The sequence below is a fragment of the Poecilia reticulata genome, chromosome 4, assembly GCF_904066995.2.
Source record: "Poecilia reticulata chromosome 4, P_reticulata-male-v2, whole genome shotgun sequence".
Taxonomy (NCBI): domain Eukaryota; kingdom Metazoa; phylum Chordata; class Actinopteri; order Cyprinodontiformes; family Poeciliidae; genus Poecilia; species Poecilia reticulata.
Window position 1 is genome coordinate 26,992,041 of NC_088833.1, and position 23,096 is coordinate 27,015,136.

Below are 23,096 nucleotides of genomic sequence, written 5' to 3' on the forward strand. Positions count from 1 at the left end.
TCAATTTTATTTTGGGGTATCTGAGTAATAATGCTGTACTCAAATGCACCCCAGATTTTTAAATAAAAAAATAAAAAAATAAAATGATAAGATTATTTTGATTCCCCAATAAAATATCACGCTGCAGTGATTTGATCTACAAATTAAACTATAATAAATAACCAATAGGTGAAACATGACAAACTATGGCTCAGTTCACCCTGGTGAAAAAAGTATACTTTAGTATATTTCAAACATACTTAAATTTATGAAAGTACACTTTAAGTATACTAAGTATTAAGTGTACTGCCTATAAGTATATCTGAAGTATACTAAAAGTATGCTTGTACCAATTTCAAAATTAGAACTTTAAACACACTTAAACATAACTGTACCAAAATACACTTTTAATATATTAAATAAAAGTATACTTTAAGTGAACAAAATATATATTTGCCCAAGTGTAAACATACACTTTCTCAAGTATATTTAAAATATATTTTGTGTATATTTAAAAATATATGCTCAAAATATTTTTTTTTTTAAATTCACCTTAACACTACTTTAGATAATTAATTTCAGTATGTTTTAAATTACATCTCAGTGTACATTTTAGGCTTATAAAGTATGCCTTAATTTTCTTTATTTAACCAGAGATCCAGATCTCATATTTTATTTATCACTACAGAAGGGTTCAGTGAATGCGCATATGAAACTGGTGGGTTCGGTACCTCAAAAAAGGTTAAGAACCACTGTGCTAAATGAAAATGGGCGCTTATTTCTTCTTTAGATTTCAACGGCAGCTTGCAACCATTATTGTTGCACTACTGCCATCTATTGGATCCTAATGTCTATGCCTCAAATTCTCATAATGATCCCAGTATTATAAAAAAAAAAAAACGAAAAATCTTCTTTTTCCCCTGTTTAACTGATCAACAACATTCTCAAATTTCAATTCCCTATTAAAACCTAATTCCGTTTAATGGGCGCTTTCTTCTTTTATTTCCAATTTTGACTTCCAATTATTCACTTCCTGCTAAAGAGCCCCCTGGTGGTTGAAGAAAAATCCACATATGAGCCACACTGGGCTATAAGCCGCAAGGTTCAAAGCTTAGGAAAAAAGTAGTGGCTTATAGTCCGGAAAATGAGGTATATGAAAAAAAATCTAAATGCTCTCTGGTATTGTTCAGGGGGCTGGACCAAATGTGGAGGTGGGCCGCGGGCCGTAGTTTGGGGACCACTGCTTTATGATAATCAAGTAACTATGTTACCTTCAGTTGTTATAAATATGCTGTATAGATCAAATATGACTTAAAATAAATTTAACGACTTGAAATTAGACCTCTCTCTTTTCCAAGGTGTTCATTTGTGTATTGCTTGAATTGACGATTCTGGCACCTTCAAACATCTGGAAGTCAAACCGAAGGATGAACCAGAGTTGCTCAGGTCCACAATTCTCTCCCAGAGATCAAAATAAGCCTGCAGCCATTCATGAAAGTTTTAATGTATTTATTTTATTTTTTTACAGATATTTACACATAAAATAATTAAAAGGCCACCATTATAAAGATTTAAATCAAGATGATCATCAGACTCGAGGGAAAAAAATAAAAATCAACTGGATTCATAAGGCAAGAAATGGGAATCTGTTGAGGTAAAATTTGATTTTTTTTTTTTTTGCCACTGGAACAGGAAGTTTTGAGCAGCTTCATCCATCCCGGTCTTTAATATCCTACATTTATCCAACAGGTTTTGCTCCAAACAGCAGGGGTTTGGGGGTCACTTCATGCAGATAGAAACAGCTTTCATGATTGCCTCCCTGGAAAATAATCACACCGTTTAGAAGACAATTTAATGTTTATGTTCATGCAGAATATTTGAACAAATAGGGTTATAAGCTGACCAACCTGACACAGGGGATGTATGAGAGACTGTACCTGCAAACAAAACACGGTTCCTGTTACAGCAATACTCTGATTTCACACAGAAACCAATGAGCTGCAACAGATGAGAAATTAAGAGCTTACCAGGAAAAGGACAAGATCTGCAAAATGCAAAATAATAAAGCAAGTCCAAAGTTCTTCCACTGAAAGAAACACAAAAACACTATAAGTGACTACGGAAAGTTTTTTAGCTGAATAGCAGTATTGCTGTTTTGTGCAAAGTTTGGAGAGATCATGCAGATTTAGTCTGAAGTTAATATTAACTCCAAAAGCATAAATGTAAAAAAAACATTAACAATGATTTTATTTATAGGAAGGGAATCACAAAAAAAATTGTTGCGCGAACATATAAAAATAATGACAATAATTGGAAAATTCTTTGCAGTTGGGTATTGTGTTAACAAATCCTTAAAGTACGGTGGCTGACAGGTGCAAACGCGCCGCAACAGAGAAAAGATGCAAACTAAAAAAGAGACGCAAACAAAAAGCTAATGCAGCAAACAAAAAAAGAGGCGCAAACAAAAAACACTACAACCACAAATAAAATGCAGCAAACAAAAAGAGATGCAAACAAAAAACGAGACGCAAACAAAAAGCGAATGCAGCAAACAAAGAGAGACGCAAACAAAAAGTTAATGCAGCAAACAAAAAAAGAGACGCAAACAAAAACGAATGCGGCAAACAAAAAGAGAGATGCAAACAAAAAACGAGACGCAAACAAAAAGCGAATGCAGCAAACAAAGAGAGACGCAAACAAAAAGTTAATGCAGCAAACAAAAAAAGAGACGCAAACAAAAAGCGAATGCAGCAAACAAAGAGAGACACAAACAAAAAGTTAATGCAGCAAACAAAAAAAGAGACGCAAACAAAAACGAATGCAGCAAACAAAGAGAGATGCAAACAAAAAAAGAGACGCAAACAAAAAGCGAATGCAGCAAACAAAAAGCAAATGCAGCAAACAGAGAGATGCAAACAAAAAACGAGACGCAAACAAAAAGTTAATGCAGCAAACAAAGAGAGATGTAAACAAAAGACAAGACGCAAACAAAAAAGACTACAGCCACAAATGAAATGCAGCAAACAAAAAGAGAGATGCAAACAAAAAGCTAATGCAGCAAACAAAAAAAGAGAAGCAAGCAAAAAAGGCTACAACCACAAATAAAATGCAGCAAACAAAAAGATGTCTATGCTTCGAAGGATCAGTTTCTCTGGCCCTTGGAAGGATGCAGAGCCTAAATTTGGACACAGCTGTTTTTTGTTATACTCCCCCTAGTTGTTTGGAGCACTTCCGTTTTCAGCACTTTTTGTTTGCATCTCTCTTTTTGTTTGCTGCATTTCATTTGTGGCTGTAGTCTTTTTTGTTTGCGTCTCTTTTTTTGTTTGCTGCATTTGCTTTTTGTTTGTGTCTCGTTTTTTGTTTGCATCTCTTTTTGTTTGCTGCATTTTATTTGTGGTTGTAGTCCTTTTTATTTGCGTTTCTTTTTGTTTATTGCATTCGTTTTTTTGTTTGCGTTTCATTTTTTGTTTGCATCTTATCTCTGTTGCTGCGCGTTTGCACCAGTCGGCCACTGTATTAAAGGACAGTTTAAAATAATATTTCCAAGACCAAAATGAATGAGTTTCATCCCTACGGAGAGTACTGCATGTAAACTTTAGACAGGAAATGTATTCGCTGCTTCAAAATTCACTTACCCAGAAAGCAGCGCACAGAGTTAAAACAAGGCAAGTCTGGAGAAAAAGCAACAAAAACAATAAGCGATTTGTTGTCTTTTTTTTTTTTAGCTGTTATGTTTTTAATTGTTTAGATATTTATGAAAACCTCAGTTTCCATTTTATTGAAGGGTAAAACAACAGTAGCATGCTGCATATAACACTGTGTGTATATAACTCTGCACGCTCTTACAAGCATGATAGTTGTGGCCAGTGCTCTGGTTTTGTCACACATCCTCTTCAGCTGCTTCATTGGGCCCATCAGAAACATTGTGCTGTTAGTTAAAATAAAAATAAAATTTAAAAACAGTGGGTTAAAATACATTTTAACATTCTGTGACCAATTAGATATCCCCTTTGGTAACACTTTATTTGAAGGGGTGTGCATAAGACTGACATGACACTGTCATAAACATGACATAACATCTGTCATGAACATGAAGAAGTCTTTATGAATATTTATAACTGTTGTCATGAAGTGTCATTCGGTAAATAATGACACTTTCAATGTAAAGTTGCTCTAAAAGTTGCATTAAAAGTCCATTAAAAGTGCCAACTTTGCATGATTTTATAAATAATGACAATTCAGTGCAAAGTTGGCATTTTTAATGGACTTTCAATGCAACTTTTAGAGCAACTCTGCATTAAAAGTGTCATTATTTACCTAATGACTTCATGACAACTTCATAAAGACTTCTTTATGTTCATGACAGTTGTTATGTCATGTTTATGACAGTGTCATGTCAGTCTTATGCACACCCCTTCAAAAAAAGTGTTACGCAGCCCTTTTTTAGGAATGCCCAAATAAGTGAATGCTAACAATGAAACTTAAGCATTGTTGTGTGTTTTTTATGATTCTTACCTGCAAAGGGCACAAATATTTCCAAATGTGTAGAAGACGATGAAGAGAGTGAGACCAACTTTGGGCAGAAACAGCATGCATACTCCCTGTAAGACACACAAATGTTGATTTTAGAACAATTTGAAGTTATTACATTAAGCCATATTTAAATATTTCAGTGTTTAATTATTTCATTTATATGAAATAATATATGAAATTATTTCCTCCAGTGGGTCAATCAGATCCTAACATCTGATTAATTGTCCAGGACAACATGACTTACACGTCAAACCAATTATGTTAATAAAAACAGAGGTAACAGAGGTAATAACATATTTCATTTATTGCATGTTATTTAATATTAATATGCTTACATATAATTTTTTTAAAATAAATTGAGGCATATAGTGTCACTGTTGGCCCAAAAGTTCAAGTGAAATGAAGAGACGCACACATGCATCACATCTTCCACATTCCTCTAAAACCAGCATAACCAGTCAGGCCACACCAGCGCTGAGCTTCTTTAAAGAGCAGGCGAAACTAATCTGTTGTGAAAATGATCGGACATCAGAATATAATTACCAAAACTGTGCAGGAGGCTCCCACAACAAAACAGGCGATGAATCCCTTTATGCGGGTCCCCCAGCCTAAAGTGGAGGCTTCATCCACAGTCTGCGGTCCAAAACCAGCGCAGATCATTATTAGACGATTAATTAGTGAAATATTTGCTCTGATAGTGAAAGGCAAGGTATTAGATGTACCTGTAAAATGGTGCGGTCCTCTCGTCGAGACTCTTCCCCGCTAAGTACAGATTTTAATTTATCCATAATCGAAGATCCTTCGAATGCCAAAGGATAAAAAAAAAAAAGAAAAAGAAAGAAAGAAGAGAAAATAAGTCTGGTAGTTTCCTGGACGGAAATAAAGTTTGTTGGGTTTCCTCAGTGCGGAGTGGATGGCTGACGTCACATTCCTTACAGACAATCAGCCGAAGTCAGAGCCTCACCTGGACAAGTGTGTGTGATTCACATCGTCACACCTGGGAGCAGCAGCAGAGGTCTCACTCTGATGTATTTCGTTGTTGTCGTTTGTTTGTTTTGTTTTGTTGTTTTATCCACTGGTAATGTTATGGATTATGAGCAAGCAATCATTGAGGTTTTTAAAAGTAATTTTAAGATTATTTCCAAAAAGGTTTTTAACCTAATTCCATTAGTCTACTTAGTGGCCTCTACAGATATGTGTATCTCATTTTTGTCTGTCACCATGATTACGTTTGCACAACATTTTCATCTGATATTTCGCCGCATCACATTATGGACATTCTGAGCATAAACCTTTCAAAGGAAACACAAAGTCTTAGTCGCACATTTCTTAAGACTGAGTGGTTAGTCTTTTGGTTGTAGAATATCTTTACTGCTGGCCAGAGGAAACGAGATCCACTTGGACATTTAAAATATCATTTACTGTTTATAAATACAAATGTTATGATCATTACTATTTTCCAAATACATTTTTATTCTTAATTGTATTTTTTTTCACTCAAAAACAAAACAAAAAAGTATTTGTACCAAGTATTTTTGGTCTCGTTTTCTAGAGCAAATATCTTAGAACACTTGAAATGGGAGAAAACTAATAAGTAGCTTTTCAGTAAGATGGTTTTTTAAAGCCAATAATTCCTTACTGAAGAAAACTTATTAATTCCACAATCAGATTATTTCAATTAGAACAAGGGAAAAATTATTGTCATAAGTAAAATAACACTGGGTCACAAAAAAAAAAATAATTTTTTTGAAATTGTCTGTTTTTTTTTTAATCTGAATTAGGACTATTTTTCACCGCTGAATCCAAAAAACGACATCCATTTTTCTCAACTCCGATCTTCTGACTAAATTGGTTACATTTTTGTGACATTATCAGTTCATTTCCGTTAATATTTCACATCCAAAAAAAGGTCCCATCCATCCATCCATCCATCCATCCATCCATCCATCCATCCATCCATCCATCCATCCATTTTCTTCCGCTTATCCGGGGTCGGGTCGCGGGGGCAGCAGCTTCAGAAGGGAGGCCCAGACTTCCCTCTCCCCAGCCACTTCTTCCAGCTCCTCCGGGGAAACCCCAAGGCGTTTCCAGGCCAGCCGAGAGACATAGTCCCTCCAGCGTGTCCTGGGTCTTCCCCGAGGCCTCCTCACGGTGGGACGTGCCCGGAACACCTCACCAGGGAGGCGTCCAGGAGGCATCCTGACCAGATGCCTGAGCCACCTCAACTGGCTCCTCTCGATGTGGAGAAGCAGCAGCTCTACTCCGACTCCCTCCCGGATGACCGAGCTTCTCACCCTATCTCTAAGGGAGAGCCCAGCCACCCTGCGGAGGAAAACCCCACGACCGACCGGTACAGCGCCCGCTTCACAGCAGACGCTGCCCCAATCCGCCTGTCGATCTCCCGCTCCCTTCTTCCCTCATTCGTGAACAAGATCCCCAGATACTTAAACTTCTCCACTTGAGGCAGGACATCCCCCCTGACCCGGAGAAGGCACTCTAGCCTTTTCCGGGTCAAGACCATGGCCTCGGATTTGGAGGCACTGAGCCTCATCCTGGCCGCTTCACACTCGGCCGCGAACCGCTCCAGCGAGAGCTGCAGATCACGATCTTATGAAGCCAACAGGACCACATCATCCGCAAAAAGCAGAGATGCGATCCTAAGGCCAAAAAAAAAAACTTAGGAGAAAAAAATTGTTTTCTAACAGAGTGTATTTAAATGTTACAAACTTGGATTTCTGTAAATTGAATAATAACCCTGATAAGGGTAAGTAGATGTAAATGGAACATCACATCTTCATTGTGTAAAATCCTCCGTTTCCTTTGTCCTGATGGAGTCTCTCCTCCTGCTCATCACTCATTGATCCTCAGGAAATCGATCCAGATGTGAGAACAAGTCCTGCATTTTGATGCTCATGTTGCTCCATCGCTCAGAAAGTTGACCTGATTGAACAAAACCAATGTGACATTTGGATTCAGCACATCAAAATGACTCCAAAACAGTTGAAAAACCCCAGACTATTTTTTTTGGCTGTTGACCAGTGTAATCTGCCAACAATACTAGAACTTTTAAAAATCAATAATAAGTAATTATTTACTTAAAACAAGCTCCTGGATAGTGCTGAAAAGTTACTTGTAAATTAGATCAGTCATATTTGAAGCCTGCTGAGATGTCTCCACTACAAACTACAACAAAAAATATCTGCTAATATTGTGTTTTTGCAGTATGGCTACTACTTCACCCACTTCCACTGTATCTCAAGGCCTCGCTGTGTGCATGACTCGCAGTTAAAAAGAGAAAATCTCAGAAAGCACTTTGTCTTATTTGACTCTAATGGCTCCTAAAAATAATGTTGACTTGAGGAGAGTGATCAAATTAGAGCCTGACCACCACTCGGATCTGCGCAGGACTTTGTTTTCACTCTGGATAATGACATTGTTGACTGGCGAACAACTCTGACCTAACCCTGCTCCCATTTAGTCCACCGATGAAACCGGACGCAGCATGCATGTGGTTGCATTCCCTTCAGACCAGAGAAGGGTTTCTGAGCGCGTCTCCCTCTCAAGAGCGGATGTGAATGTGTTTATTATACACACATACACAAAATAAAGAAAAAAAAAGTTGATTGCTTGGCAGTGGGAGACATTTTGAAGATATTTTTCTGGCTCAGAGACTCCATCCATCCATCCATTTTCTTGCTTGGTGCCCATCTCCAGCAGGCGTGCTGGGCGGGGGGTGGGTGCACCCTGGACAGGTCGCCAGTCTGTTGCAGGGCAACACAGAGACACACAGGACACACAACCATGCACACACACACTCACACCTAGGGGCAATTTGGAGAGGCCAATTAACCTGACAGTCATGTTTTTGGACTGTGGGAGGAAACCGCGCATGCACAGGGAGAACATGCAAACTCCATGCAGAAAGACCGGGGCCGGGAATCGAACCCAGAACCTTCTTTCTGCAAGGCAACAGCTCTACCAACTGTGTAGCCCCTTCAGAGACTCTTAATGTTTTTATTACTTTTATTCAGAGATTATTGTGGAGACTGAGTGGAATAAGTTGACAAATAGCGCAAGCACACATCATCGCAGGAAAGGTTTTACAACAATTTCCATTATTTAGTCAGAAAGAAAAAAATCTGATAAAGTTTTGCAAACATTGAATCTAGCGATTGTTCATTTATTTGTGGTATTATTTAGTAGATATAAATTAACGATTCTGTAAACGACACTCAAACAATTTATATGTGAACATTTTCAAAGTCTTACGTTATATCTCTTTCAAACTTCCAAGGTAATGTCGTCCAATTTGTCACAATTAAATCACAATCACAGTGAGTTCACGAACAAATGAAAATAGTGTTTTTCCACAGCTGTTTTTAGAAATGGCTGCTGCTATATCACTGAAGTCATTTTCATTTTAGTACCACATTCTCCAGGCATTCGACCAACAAGCTGACAGAAATAAAAACACTAAAAAGGAAGCAGAACAAATACCAGAGTTTAAACCACCAATCAGAAGGGCTTTGGTTTGGAAGATTTCCAGGAAAACCAAATAAAACGCAGTTCTTTAGAAATCTGCCGATGAGCTGATGAGCAAGATTCTCATCAGCTGATAAACAAACCCACATCATCACCCCTCCTCTGCGTGCTTGTGAGTAAGTGTAGAGATTTGCTTAAAATAATTCAATAAAATCACCATAATTAAAAAAATAAAGGAATAAATACAGAAGTGAAAGATACAAAAATGATCGTGGAGGATAAAAGTTATGAATTTTCTATTAAGCCCGTCCCAGCGAATCTCAAACTTTCCCCCCAAAACACATGGATCTTCATAGCTTGATAAGAGAGAACATCTTCAGTATCTTCCTGAAATGTAAAGCACATAAATCAGATATGCAGGCAGCGCTACGACACTGTATCACTGTGCAGAGTTTTCAAATAATTGCTTCTGCAGCGACCAACCTGACGCACGGTGTGAATGACAGACTGTACCTGCAAACAAAACTCACTTAATGTCACAAAGTGACTGTTGCTGTAAAGACTGAAGAACTGGAGGCGGAAGAGCAGCTCACCAGGAAAATGACAGTATGTGCAAAGCGCAAAACAGCACAGTAAATCCGAAACTGTTCCACTGAAAGAGAAAATGAATAATTATAAATGACCTGAGCTGATACACGGTTATCAGTGTAGAGAAAACTAGGATGTTATAATTAGGGTCTGCTTTACTGGGACGTTCACTCACCCATAGAGCTGCGTAAGGAGTCAAAATTACGCAGGCCTGGATAAAGCATATAAAACAATGAGAGTAACAGCAACAAACTGTATATTTGTCCTTTTAAAACTTGGAACATTACATTACACATGGTAGTGTACAGCATATTTTTTTAGCATGTCTTTTTGTTGTATTAAATGCTTCAAAATCTAAAGAGACACATCATAATAGGCTTGCTTAATGCCTCATTGTTGGCCAGATCACTCAGTACAACAAACATTTTTCCTCAGAAGTCATAACTTGAATTAGAGAATAATGCCACGGGTCGATGGGTTCCAGTTAAAAGCTAGAAAAACCACAGGAATTTCCTCTTTCACTCTGCGTAAAGGCTGTCAACAATTAACCACAAAAAAAGCCAACAATAATGCATCTTATGCATACAAACTTGAATGGAGAATGTTCAGGAAAACATGTGATGCTGTATGAGAGACAGTCAGTCAGAAGTTCATATTGCTGTTACTTTTTATCACTTTTTGCACCTTTCTATATAGGGAGAGTGCAAATTAATATAAGTCAGCAAATCCCACTGCTTTAGCAGACATGTAAAAAAAACACATAGTACATTGATGCAATAGGATTAGAATATGTTCCCCAAAAAAATTATATGGAGGACCAAAAGTGGTTTAAATTTTAAGTAATAAAAGCAGACTTGACTGGAAGATTAATGACATCCATGTACTTAGTTATTTCACTTTGTGTTATGCTCTATATCTATAGAATGGATTTTTTTGTTGTTGTTGTCGCTTACGTATGTATTCATACGGATCTGAGATAAATATATAACAAATATTTTAAATGGAATAAAAGCATGCTGTTTGCATTTGTGTGCTCTTACAAGCATGGTGAGGGTGGCCAGTACTCTGGACATGTCGCACATCCTCTTCAGCTGCTTCACTGGCCCCACGAGAAACAATGTGCTGTATGACAAACAAAAAAATATTCACTTATATTACTGTGCTTTACTGTACAGAAGTATGCAATAAGTGTTGTTGCTTTGATCAGAATTTTTCCATTTATGCTGTTTTAGTTCCTACCTGGAAAGAGCAAAAATGTTTCCAAAAGCATAGAGACCAATGAAGAGATCAGTTCCAAAGTGAGGAAGGAAGCTCACATAAACTCCCTGTTAGACACACAGGACAGCATGCATGTATTACACATCTTTTACTGTTCTGAAGCTGAATCTTAACTCGGTCTGTCATGATAACAAATTTTACTGATCAATAAACTGTCCCAGAAATAATCGTGATAAAAACAATAATATTGTTGTTTCCAGACTATTTTCAAGTAACATATCGATAATGGCTTAATGATTAACATTTGCCCTCCCAAGTGGGTCTAAAATATCAATTCAGTTCTGATTAATCACTTACCAGAATTATAGATCCAACTCCCACAAAGTAAGAGCAGATGAATCCCTTTAGTCCCCAGTTTGTGGAGGATTCCTTCAGTTTCGGTGGCTTGAGCAAATTACAAGAACGTAACTAAACGGCCAATTAATAACTCGGTTTAATTATTAAAAGGGTAAAGATTTTGTTTTTGTTTTTTACCTTGAAAACCTTCGGTTTATCTTTTTGGTCGTTCTCTCGATCCTTAATACAAAAGTCACGAAATAGTCATTTTGATAATCCAGCTGGACTCAATTTAAACAGTAAAAGTTAAAGAGGTTTTTTTTTCCTTCTTTTTTTTTTACCTGCAAAACCTTCGGTTTAGGTTGATCATTTTGGTCCTTCTTTCGATCCTTAATTGACTGAAACATAGCTGGATCCTTAAAAATTCGAATAAAACGAAGAATACAACAAATTTCTTCAGGAAGAGAAACCTCGCAGGGCTTTTGCTCTTCTGGATGGATACAGTAAAACTGAGAATCAGTCAGAGGAGCTGTAAGTATTTCACCTGGCCAGGTGTACGGGTCCATGTCACTCATATCCGGGCACAGCAGAGAAGAGGTCTCACTCCAATATATTTTTGTGTACATGCATGTATATCACTTTGATCAAACAGGTTAAAATATAATATTCTAATGCATCTTTTGTTACATCATTATCTAATTTTGCCTTTTTGTTAATACAACTCATATAACTGACGCTTTTCTACATTTCATGATTTTTAAACAGGAATGCAGTTGTTTGTTTGAAAGGCTTTGCATAATTTTTTAATGACTTGAGTGTTTAGTCTTTTAGAAATAGGAGATCTTTACAGACTATTTTTTTTGCGAACCAGTCGCATGTTTTTGTTGTTTTTTTTATCGCGCCGTGAACACGGTAACAGTCAAATGTTTAGCACAGAGATACAAAACCCGCTACATCAGCAAGAGTGTGTGAAGTCAAAATCGATTGTCAAAATTCAGAAATTCATGCAAAGTCCAAACTTTAATTCTTTTTTGATTAGATTCATTATAGCAGCTCTATTTGGTTAATAAAGTTACTTGAAGTGATAACCACTACACATTTTCAACATGTTACTTGCGATGTTTAAATGTATATTAAATTTTATGATACCCTTTAACCTAGAGTCTAGTACATTACAAAATAAGATATGGAACTGGATCTGGTTGTGTAGTAATATGTGCAACATGAGCCACAAGACTTAACTTTAAAAATAGACGGGTTTTTTTATATTGACAATCTGACTCACTGCCCAGAGCGCAGTCAGTCAGAGGGCGCCACAAGCACCCTCTGACGGTGCTTGTGGTCAGAGGTGCTTGTGTACACTGCTGTACACTGTACAGCAGTGTACTGCTGTACACTATAGTACTGAATTCCAACTAACATATATTAGTGTTTATTTTAGGAAATATGAGTCACCTTTGATTGTCTGTAGTTCAAAATCTACAAAATACTTAATACTCAAACTTGAACTCCTCAACACAAAGCAAAGATGAGTAAAAACACAATTTTAGTTTTATGAAATCTTTATTCGTCACAACTGCACCCTAAAATGGGGATTCTTCGTAACCTCAAAAGCATTGTTAAAATCTGGGCCCGTTCTCAAAGATTTTGTGTTTCGATTTGAGTCAAAAATAAAAAAACAACAAAACAGATTCAGATTATATTAAACAGCAAAACATGCCGTTTGAAAAACATAAAAATCGGCCTTGGGTTTGGGTTCAAATCACATGCATGCTCTGACATTCTCGCAAGAGGAAAAGGACACAATACCAGTATGCAAAGTATGTAAAGGCAAACTCTTAGTCATACGTCTTTACACTGCAATGAAGATGACTGTTTAATCAACATGTTGGCACAGACAGAGATGAAAACAATCCAAATAACAGATGACAAACTATTGTACAGATAATAAAGATATGGCAGAAATCAGTTTCCTGTCACAGCAAAAATAAATTACAAGTTAGGCTAAAAGTCTTTAAAGCTGATTAAATAAGGCAGAGAAAACAATATATCTCTAAAGCATTCTTATAGCCCTGTTTTGTGTCCCTGTGTGCACCCCTAGTTGTACTGCTTTGTTTTGGAAATATCGCACAACAGTCCTCATAAAATCTCATCCTCTGACTCAGCATCCCGCTCCCGGGGCTTCAGAAGTCCCATTTCCATCGGAGGAGTCCTTTTCAGTCTGGAGCGAACCACGCTGAAGAGAAAACAAAAATAAATACCACTTAGGAGTAACACAAACCAGTGTGTTTGATTGCTTTGAAGGGGAAATACCATGCAAAGTCCATCCCCGCTGTTGTATATATTTTATTGTGTACTTGGACGTCTCTAGGAGCACAGGGAAGTTGAATTTAGCCTCTTGTGGTGCTACATAAACATCTTTATATTCTGTATGGATCATATTATTCAATCCAACTAGTTTTCTCTGTTACCTATTACGTTTCTGGACGACGGCGTCACAGTATTTGCTGCAGAGCTGCTAAAAAAGGCTATGGACTTCTAGCTAAGCACAGTCGTGGATCCACCATTTTTTATTTCTCGCAACGACTTTGTGTTCCACGTTCAAGGATGCGAGCGCTACACTTGAATGAGTCAAAATGTTCGACTGTTGGGTGTATTGACCCACACAATTCATTACACCATCTACAAGTGTCAGAAAATCTTCAAAGTCCCTGGTAAATGTTATTTTTCTTGGACATTTATTCCCAGGAGTGGGGAAAGTTTGCACACACCACTTCAACGTCAAGTACTCAGCAACCTCTGCTGGTATCAATAAGTATTTGCCAAAAGACTTTGTCTGATCCTTCTGCTAAGATGCTAAGATGACAACAAACTTTATTTTAGACACAAGTTTATTGTGTGTTGATATAAAATCCTGGCCATTGTTTTGATAGCATTAGCATCGTGGCTTCCGCTTATGTTAGCGCTGTGCTAGGTGCTAGGTTCTTAAGTAGCTGTTGAATACCGCATTGTGTATTTTGAATAGTATAGTTACATAAACTGGCTTTTTTTGCCTTGGGTAACACATGATTCAAATCCAAATACAGTGGCGTTCTTGGCACTGCAGCGTTAGCTAACTTACTAACTGTATTGAGGTCTTGTTTACAAGACATGTTCATTCATATTGTTGTATCATTTTCTTTTAATTCATTTGAAAATAAAAAGTTTTAAATTTGCTACATAATTGTATCTATCAAATTACAGAAATGGCCAAACAAAGAGGAGTGGAACACTGTGCGACTTAGAGGTGGGCGGGGTTTACAGATTTAAAGAGACGGCACCAGAACGACTTGCTTTCAGAAAAGGGGATGAAAGAAGGACCTGTAAATTCAGACCAAAGAGTTGAAGCTTTACTCTGTATAGATAATAATTGAATGATTTGAAAGGAAGAATTTAAAAGCATGATGTGTCCGCTTTAATCTGGAAGCGTACCAGGACAATCAAACAGTTCATCATATACCTAACGAAGCAGGTTCTTACCAGCTGACAGTGCCGTACACCACACCGACGACTAGAATGGCAAAAGCTAAGTGCCAGGAGAAGCACATGGTGATAAACATCATGGTGTTGTGGTCTTTCATGTCCCACACGGTGCCGTTGCGAGGGTACAGCACGAAACCGATCTGTGAGCGAATAGGAAGGATAGAGTGAGAGGAGCGCTCACCGATCTGAGCTTCTGCTTCCATGGGAACCAGGCAGATTTATTACCTGCCAGAACCAGCTGCCTTGCAGGAGGGTGAGGGTGCAGCACAACAGGTCCAGGATGATGTTGTCTCTGTGGAAGACCTCCAGGAAGAAAATAAGACTCTCGCCAAAGATACCGTAGAGCAGGAGCTGATGCACATGGACGTCCAGCATGGTCCGTCCATGGAGGTGGTAGAGGAAGAGGAACCCTGACCAACAGAAAACAGATTTAACTTGATAGAAATAGAGGAAGGAGTTCAATTTTATGAAATTTGTTACTGTATCAGCTCATGGGGTCCTGAGAACTTCCTGAGAATTTCACATGTCCAATATACTGTATACTCTTACGTCCGACTCAATACTTTGTAAAATTACTAAAATTACAGCTTCCTGTCCTTCCAGGGACGAATCTGCCATGTTTATGATTGCAGATCAAAAATTATTTTTTGCAAAAAAAAACAACAAAAAAAGATCAAGCTCAGCTGGACCGAAAATGAACATGAATATTCAACAATTCTGAGTTGTGTTTAGGTGCTGACTTTGACTGAGCCGTCCTAACACATGTCTATGCATTAATCCACACCTGGAATCTCAAATTTCAGTTTTTGAGGACACACCTCATTTAAATGAGCATGACATTAAGTTCCACAAAATTCTGCTAGCGATTTAATCATTTGATTGTGGTGTGGTCAAGCAGAGACAAATCCAGAAATTGCAGGATACCGTCCTGCTACTCCGCTGTGTCTCTGGCTGCGTATTTAAGGTCATTGTCCAGCTGGATGGTAAAAACCTCCACTCCACCTCTTTCTCAAGACTTTTGCTGTTTCAAAAACATTTCTCACAGAATGGCCTGCCTGCCTGTTGCTGTTGCAAACAGGCGTTTCTAAAGCCATATATCCTGCCATCACCATGTCAGAAGGTGGGAACATCATGTTCATCGGCGAACAATTTCAATCTTGGAAGTAAGAACGTCTACCCAAGGGAAGAAATATGACGCTTTTTTGTTTGATTGTTTCAGAATAGAAGAAGATTAAATAAATTATGGCTACCGAAGAGTCCAGATGTTTCTCCAAGAATTCTGACTTTTGACTCTAAAAGATTGAAGTCATAATTCTAAGATTAAAATTACAGTTATTTCCACACAGAGGGACACAGCACACACCTTCGACAAAGAACGCGATCGCCAGCATCAGCTTGTCCAGGGCCACCGGCAAGGCCTTGGTCGTGTGGAGAATCAGAGACACAACGGCAGCCAGGAAGAAGAACAGGTACATGGTTGTGTGCTGCCAGATGTGCAGCTGCTCCCAGTGTTTCTCTGCAAAGTCATACAAATGAAGCATCGGGCCATTTGCAGCGTACTGCTCGCAGATCATACCTGGGGAGCGCAAAGGAAGTGTTAGCCCACCTGCATTAGGACAATTAAAATAAAAAACATTGCAGAAGAAACAGAGGGCTGCTCACCAATAACAGAGCAAAAGAGAAAAAAACAGTTTTCAATTATCTCCAGGCGTCGCTGCAAGGTCCTGCTGGCGAGCCGGGTGGAGCCAAAGCTTTTGTTCCTGCGGGTGGTGTGCCAGAGGGAGAACTTTCCCGCCCACCAGATCCCTATTATCAGGAATACGGTCCCGGGGAGAATGTGGCCCTGGAAGCTGCCCATGACCCACAGCACCTGCATGACAACAAACCAGAGCAATCATCGTCCCGATCCCATGGGTGGACTGGATTAGCCTCCTCTCTCTGTGTGATTTAAGAGAAGTTCGGCAAACATCTCAACTCAGTGCAGCTGTAACAAAGGAGATGATTCTTCTTCTTTCGTATTTTACTAAAAACACAAAAGCAGAATGTTGTGAAAGTATTCAAAACAGCACATTTTACTGGACGATAAACAATAATATTGTTGTTTTGAGACCATTTTCAAGTGATATAACCAAGGGATTTCTTTTGCCTTAAACATGTTTTGGAGAAAAAGAAGTTGTCATTTTGTTTTCCAAAATCCCATAAGCCATCATTTTGGGAAGGTCACGATATCGGCAACAGGTTAATATTGCAAGTTCGCTCAAAGACCAATTAACTTTTTTGCATGGAACACTCCACACTGGAACTGCGAGGCATTTTAAATATCTAAAATAACACACAAAAAACAAAAACAATACATAAGAAGGAAATAAAAACCAAGAATAAAATAAACAATGAAGTTTCTAACCAAGATTGCCCTTCAAAAAGTATTAACCATCAGACTGGATATCATGGAGCTCATTTGAATTTAATCTACGACTTTCCTCTGCAATTACCATTTCAAGCCCTTTGATCCAACTCTTCCAGCGTTGTCATGGCTCCGTCTCTGATTTTCATAAAACCGTAGCCATCTCCTTCAACACCGCGGTCCTGCCCTCACCTCACGCTGACATTTCAAACAAAATCCCAATAAAACGTGCTGCAGTTTTGCTGCAGCAACGTGATAAAACGTGAGGAAGCTCAAGGAGAGCGAACACTTTCACAAGGAGCTGTACATAATTCAGCGAGACGGGGGAGGCGTGTAATAAAATGAGATGGAAAAAGTGAAGGAGTGGCTGTAATTTGGGTAAACAGCAGCAGAGCAACATCTGCTGGAGAGTAAATTATGTCGGGGGAGAGGGCTTGAACTTTTAATAGCATAGAGCCAAAGATTATTTATAAAAAGAAAATAAAACCTCCTTACACGGAATGAAATAGCCTAAAGAGGAAAAATACAAGAGAGCACAAAAATACCCCCAAACACCCCAGCTGTACTCTCCTTTGTGATAGAAATGACAAAGGGAAGCTTTTGAACATCGACCCCTGATTGAAACAGAGCGTTTGAGATGTTAAAAGGAGCTCATCTGTGTGTCAGATGGCTCCTTTCCCTGTGTGAGCTCTTCAGGCAGAGGGAAACCCTTCAGCAGCAGACATGGCAAAGCCCTTCCTCGCCTCACTGCAGTGTCGTAGGAAGAGCCATCAGAGCCTGGGCGGCCTTAATCACAGAATAAGCAACAACAACCAGTGGCAGCCAGCTGCGGCCGAGACGCTGGTTAACTTCAAGAAAACCTGAACATTTGTTGTACTGAGAGCTGCGGCGAAGGGGATTTATTCACCGATGTAGTCTAAGCTACATCACGGAACACTGTTAGCATACTGCATTCACCTGCTTAAAGATTTTTTCTATTTTTACTTTTATTTTATGCTTAACCCTGGTGACAAAATAGTATACCTTAGTAAATATACTGTATTTTTCTGAAGAACACTTATCATGTGGGTTCACTTATTAAGATTATTAAAGTTTAAAACACTTTTACTAGAAACATGCTTCTAGTACTCTTTTTGTAAATGTATTTTTGGTACACTTTCTAAAAGCTTTTTTTTTCTTTTCTAAAATACGCTTGATTTCAAATTAAATATATTACTAAAGTTATACTTTGAATAATCATTTTGAAAAATACACTTTGCCTGTATTTGTATAAAAGTATATTTTAAATGTACATTTTTAAAATATATGAAAAAATTGACATTTTTAATATATTTAAAAATAGACATTTTTATTTAAAAATATACAATTTTTTTACATATATATTTAAAATGTATATATTTTAAATATGTATATATTTAAAATATATACATATTTAAAAATGTATATGTACATTTTTAAATATGTATATATTTTAGTAAACATGAATAAATCTCAGAATAAATACTTTTCAATATTATTTGTAAGAACTTTGTAAATAGTGCCTAATAATTAGACTAAATATGTTGCAACGAAATACTTTCAGTGTTTATATATGCTACTTTATGCTAACTAAGCATGCCTTGCTAGGTGCCTTCATAATCTTTTAGTATTTTGTTAAAAAGCCAAAAGAAAAAAACTTACTATAACATTAATAGAGGTGAAAAATTAAAACATACCTAACAAACTGGAAATCGAAATGGTGGATAACTTCAGTCCAGTAGCTTATGCCTCTATATACATTAAATTAAATTAAATTAAATTAAATTAAATTAAATTAAATTAAATTAAATTAAATTAAATTAAATAAGTAACCAAACCACAAAGCGATAGCTCCCAATGAGCAGTTGTCAGCAGTAGACAGCAGTTAATAGCAATTAGCAGCAGTTAGCATAAAATTAAACGTAGCTAAAATGGATAACATTAGTAATGCCAAGTTAAAAACATATACAAAACATAGCAAAATTACTCGTGAAACGCTGTATGTTATCAAATTGGTCTAAAATATAAGTTAAAATATAATACTTACAAAAAACAGAGCTGATTCTAATACATACCACGGTCACCAAAACGAAAGAAAAAAGGGAGAGGAGGCGTCGGTTACCGGTGTTACTATGCTAACCCCAACTGCCAAACGCAACATAACAGAACTTAAAAAAAAAAACACCAATAAATATCTGAAGAAACCTACGGAAGAGGATTAGGGACACTGGAAAAAAACTGTTCTGGCTTTAAACTCAGAATTCTGAGATTAAAGTCAGAATTCTGAGAAAAAAGTAAGAATTCTGAGAAAAAAGTAAGAATTCTGACTTTAATCTCAGAATTCTGACTTTTTTCCTCAGAATTCTGAGATTAAAGTTAGAATTCTGAGAAAAAAGGCATAATTCTGACTTTGAATTCTGAGATTAAAGTCAGAATTCTGAGATTAAAGTCAGAACTGTTTTTTTTTCCCCCAGTGGCCCTAATCTTGTTCCGTACAATCATCATCAGTTCACAACAGTCCACAACATCCTAAAATTGTAAGTCGTACAGGAATACTGTGACATTGTACTAAAACAATACTCTGTCCTTTACTCATTTCCTCTAAAGTGTACCTATTATTTTATTATTCTAATTTTTATAATCATGTTGTGTGTAAACTCTTAATATATTGACAGTTTGTATAATTCTCTGATAGTATATTGGCAATGTAAATGTGAATATATTGAATGCACAAAGTACTTTGTTTCATCTGGAAAGTGTGTTGTAATTGATCCTTCTGTGTACTGGTGAAGCATGTAATGTACAAAGTGGCAAAGAATAATAATAAGACATTAAGTAACTGAAAAGTGTACTTCATTTGCACTCATAGTGAACCAAAAGTTTAAGTGGAGCATACTCTGATCACAGTACTAATATATAAAATGTATAATATTTAAAATATATTCTAAATATCTTTAAATGTAATTCATTCACAAAAATAGTACACTTAAGATATACTAATCAAGCACATTTATGTGGCTTAAAAAGTTGTGTACGTAAGTACAACTTGTTGCAAAAGAGCACATGATAATACACTTAGTACACTTCAAGTTGTGCTTTGCTACAATTGAATTACTATTAAAACACACCAAGCACAAAATTAGTTGTTCCAAAATACCATACTTCAAGTTAACTAATCCTTAACTAACTTTAAGTACTGATGATTATTCTGACTTCAATATGCTAAGATTTAACATACTTATTTTTATTCTTCACCAGGGTAAATATTCAAGGTCAAACCATTTTTAATACCCAACTTTGACAAGCTGAGTTGATACAATTTTATTTTGTAAAGACCAACTGAATGCTACTTTGTTACTTGTAGTTGCTGTTAATGGTCCAGGCTTTTATTTGGGCAATGTATCTATGCTAAGAGAACCTCAGAGCTACTGAAGAAGATTTACTGCAATAAAAGAAAAGGTTAAGAGCAAGGCAGAGAAACACATAAAAGGCAACTTAATTTTAGCTTCAGTCAATAAGGGAACAGGGTAATGGCGATTAAAGTTTATTTAAGTTATTTAATTCTGTGACTGATTGATTAATGATTCATGAAAGGAATTGCATCAATGTAACAAGCTTTGCTTCACTAACAGTAAAAAAAACTATTGTAATTTTTATTTCTTTGATTTAGTTCTTGCGGTGGTTGATTTGCAAGGATGGCTTTAATAAATCATCATTTCACCATCAGTTCTGGCCTTCTCAAAGTACAGATTTTCTTTTATCAAGTTTCAATCGATCCAATACCCATAAAACACAAGGTCAGTATCGCCGATACTGATGCTGATTCTGATGCAGATGCATTTTGTTTAAGTCATATCATCAAACTTCTGACCTTTAGATATTGTTTTGTTGTTGTTTTCTTGTAATTATTTTTGTTCAAATCTAGGACAGAACTTGGGCAAAATGTAGAGGTGTCTACTGGATTTCGTAACATGATAAACAGTAACAATAGAAAAAACAAAACAATTTACAAAGGGCAGAAAAATATAATTTGAGAGCAAATCAAAACAAAGTATTTTTATGTTAAGGCTGAGAAACTACAACTCGGAAATAAAATACAATTTCAAGAGTGATTCTGAAACCTAAGTATCGATATTATCAGAGTGGTATCGATCCGATACTGACTCCGACTTGGAATCGTTATTGTCGATATTTTGGATAGACCCCTCCATCTCTAAAGATCAGATTACTGCCACCGTCACAGAACAAGTCTGACAACAAGAAGTAGGCGTCTTACAAGTGACTGACCTACCAAAATTAGATCACACATTTGTGTTTTTCTGCTTTAGATAACAACGCCAAAACAAACGTCCCGTTTCATTCAACATAAACGTACCACAGAATTTCAGGAAAATGAAGATCATATGGCAGTTGGACACGGTGGTGGTATTGTGATGCTCTGGGGCTGCTTTGCTTCTTCAAGTCCTTGACAGCTTTCTGCAGGGTATAGAACCATGATTTTCTTTCCATCAGAAAATCCTGATTGAGATTGTCTAACCATGAGTTCTAAACTGAACCGCAGTCGTGTTATGCAGCATCAAAATGGCCAAAAGCACAAGAGAAAATCCCCCTCCAAAAAGCTAAACTAGGGTCATTTCTCACGTACAATGCTGTTGTACGACTTTAAATGGGTCGTGCATGAAAACCCTCCAATTAAAACAATTCTACAAATAAAATCCTCGGGGATGTAAGACACTTATTGTGAGTTATCACAAATGCTTGATGAAAGTCCTTTTCAGTAAGGGTGCAACTGGTTGCTATATTTAGAGCGTGACTTTTTGTATGCGTGACAAGTTGATTTGTATGGCGTTTTTTTTTTCTTAAAAAAAATCATATTTTAAAAAGAGATTTGGGTAACCTTATCACTTATTATTTGGGTAACCTTATCACAGCACTGTTGTTTGTTAAATACATAAAAAGAATAAATGTCCACCTTAGTTCTGGGTTGAAATTCGTCCTGTGATTTTTATGAGGAAAGTTATGAGGCTTTTTTAAATAGAAAGTTTTAGACTAAAACATAGATTCAGATGCGCGCCAGTAATTTGTATTAGTTTAGTTTTTCAATTTTACAGCATCTGGGTACATGCATGAAATCATTTTAACAACATAACTAAAAAGTCATAATGCTTACAGAGTTAACAAGGTTAGAAAAGTAAGATCTATGTTTACTATTCGTCTGTGAAGATGAAGTTTTCCCATCTAATAATTAGAAACGAGTTAAAAGCCACATCTCCATAAGTTTCCATAGCTCTGGATTCTCAGACACGGGGAAAGGCAAAGCAAAACAGTCTTACCTAAGTTAGCTCGTCTCTGGAAACTAAAATATCGCACAAAGTATTTTCAGGAAGAAAAATGTATTCCTTTTCTTTTTCCCATCACATAGAGTGTTGTTCCCTTAGAAACGAACAAGGATGTCTAAACTGTTTTTCAGCTGGACACAGAGTAAACATCAGCAGTCTGCGGGCTGAGCCAGATTCCCAGCAGCCAGATCCGTCTCCCAACTTTTTCATGCCACCCAGGATTTTTTTCCCCCTCTGTCTTAAACCCAGCAGGCCAGCGCTGCTCGGTGAAAAAAAACATCCCATTGGAGAAGAGGGGGTCGCTGACGTCACAAGCTCTCGCTCTCATTGGCTTGCCGAGCCGTCGGTCAGCGGTGTCCACGTGTGCACTTTCTCTCCGCCTGCTGGAGCTCGTGCCCGGTCGGTCTCTTCTCACAGGAAACCGTTACTTTCCGTGGCGCGAGGGAGGGCAGGGCGTCCCGAAACAAGAGCCCCGGCACGTACACTGCAGCTGGAAGAGGAAAAGCAGGACGTCCCTTTCATTGAGAACATTCATCCCTAACTAGTAACTACACTTTACATTCTCCTCAAAACCTCCTCACATAAAGGAGTATTATTATGGAGGTATTTTTGGCGGAAAGGTATTCAAGTAACTATGAACTCCTCCACAATTATCTCAGCTCTTTCAGCAAACCACT

General features: G+C 37.3%; 3 protein-coding genes across 7 annotated transcripts; all 3 read right to left on the bottom strand.

The window, feature by feature from the left end:
* Positions 1-1,473: 1,473 nt before the first annotated feature.
* On the bottom strand, positions 1,474-5,980 carry LOC103463892 (vesicle transport protein SFT2B-like). The gene is made up of 8 exons (XM_008407593.3): positions 5,235-5,980; positions 5,056-5,145; positions 4,495-4,580; positions 3,826-3,907; positions 3,615-3,650; positions 2,007-2,065; positions 1,887-1,916; positions 1,474-1,798 (listed from the first exon to the last, which is right to left on the bottom strand). The coding sequence occupies exons 1-8, from the start codon at positions 5,298-5,300 to the stop codon at positions 1,759-1,761; spliced, it is 489 nt and encodes a 162-aa protein (XP_008405815.1). The 5' UTR covers positions 5,301-5,980; the 3' UTR covers positions 1,474-1,758.
* Positions 5,981-6,288: 308 nt separating this feature from the next.
* Positions 6,289-11,874, bottom strand: LOC103463893 (vesicle transport protein SFT2B-like). Of its 3 annotated transcripts, XR_014087356.1 has the most exons (10): positions 11,478-11,874; positions 11,335-11,376; positions 11,158-11,244; positions 10,822-10,907; positions 10,623-10,704; positions 9,758-9,793; positions 9,588-9,646; positions 9,478-9,507; positions 6,780-9,381; positions 6,289-6,575 (listed from the first exon to the last, which is right to left on the bottom strand). XR_014087356.1 is itself a non-coding variant. In XM_081606603.1 (9 exons), the coding sequence occupies exons 1-9, from the start codon at positions 11,760-11,762 to the stop codon at positions 9,345-9,347; spliced, it is 744 nt and encodes a 247-aa protein (XP_081462729.1). In that variant the 5' UTR covers positions 11,763-11,874; the 3' UTR covers positions 6,289-9,344. The 3 variants fall into 3 exon arrangements, 1 of the variants encoding a protein (XP_081462729.1); XR_014087357.1 differs by lacking the exon at positions 9,478-9,507 and having other exon boundaries at positions 9,508-9,646; XM_081606603.1 differs by having other exon boundaries at positions 6,289-9,381.
* Positions 11,875-12,999: 1,125 nt separating this feature from the next.
* On the bottom strand, positions 13,000-22,637 carry tmem45a (transmembrane protein 45a). Of its 3 annotated transcripts, XM_008407597.3 has the most exons (7): positions 22,414-22,637; positions 21,456-21,556; positions 16,321-16,528; positions 16,022-16,234; positions 14,884-15,068; positions 14,656-14,798; positions 13,000-13,372 (listed from the first exon to the last, which is right to left on the bottom strand). In XM_008407597.3, the coding sequence occupies exons 3-7, from the start codon at positions 16,514-16,516 to the stop codon at positions 13,276-13,278; spliced, it is 834 nt and encodes a 277-aa protein (XP_008405819.1). In that variant the 5' UTR covers positions 16,517-16,528; positions 21,456-21,556; positions 22,414-22,637; the 3' UTR covers positions 13,000-13,275. The 3 variants fall into 3 exon arrangements, with proteins under 3 accessions (XP_008405819.1, XP_008405818.1, XP_008405817.1); XM_008407596.3 differs by lacking the exon at positions 21,456-21,556; XM_008407595.3 differs by lacking the exons at positions 21,456-21,556; positions 22,414-22,637 and adding an exon at positions 19,128-19,311.
* Positions 22,638-23,096: the final 459 nt, after the last annotated feature.

Coding starts and splice junctions, on each gene's coding strand:
- LOC103463893 (XM_081606603.1), bottom strand. CDS start 11,762: ATGTACACAAAAATATATTGGAGTGAGACCTCTTCTCTGCTGTGCCCG. Junction 10,908..11,157: donor GAGTTGGATCTATAATTCTG/GTAAGTGATTAA, acceptor TGTGTCTAACAG/GGAGTTTATGTGAGCTTCCT. Junction 9,508..9,587: donor CACATACTGTCATTTTCCTG/GTGAGCTGCTCT, acceptor TTTTGTTTGCAG/GTACAGTCTGTCATTCACAC.
- tmem45a (XM_008407596.3), bottom strand. CDS start 16,516: ATGGGCAGCTTCCAGGGCCACATTCTCCCCGGGACCGTATTCCTGATA. Junction 16,235..16,320: donor TCTCTTTTGCTCTGTTATTG/GTGAGCAGCCCT, acceptor TGCGCTCCCCAG/GTATGATCTGCGAGCAGTAC. Junction 14,799..14,883: donor AAGGCAGCTGGTTCTGGCAG/GTAATAAATCTG, acceptor ATTCGCTCACAG/ATCGGTTTCGTGCTGTACCC.
- LOC103463892 (XM_008407593.3), bottom strand. CDS start 5,300: ATGGATAAATTAAAATCTGTACTTAGCGGGGAAGAGTCTCGACGAGAG. Junction 3,908..4,494: donor AATATTTGTGCCCTTTGCAG/GTAAGAATCATA, acceptor TTTAACTAACAG/CACAATGTTTCTGATGGGCC. Junction 1,917..2,006: donor CAGATCTTGTCCTTTTCCTG/GTAAGCTCTTAA, acceptor TTTTGTTTGCAG/GTACAGTCTCTCATACATCC.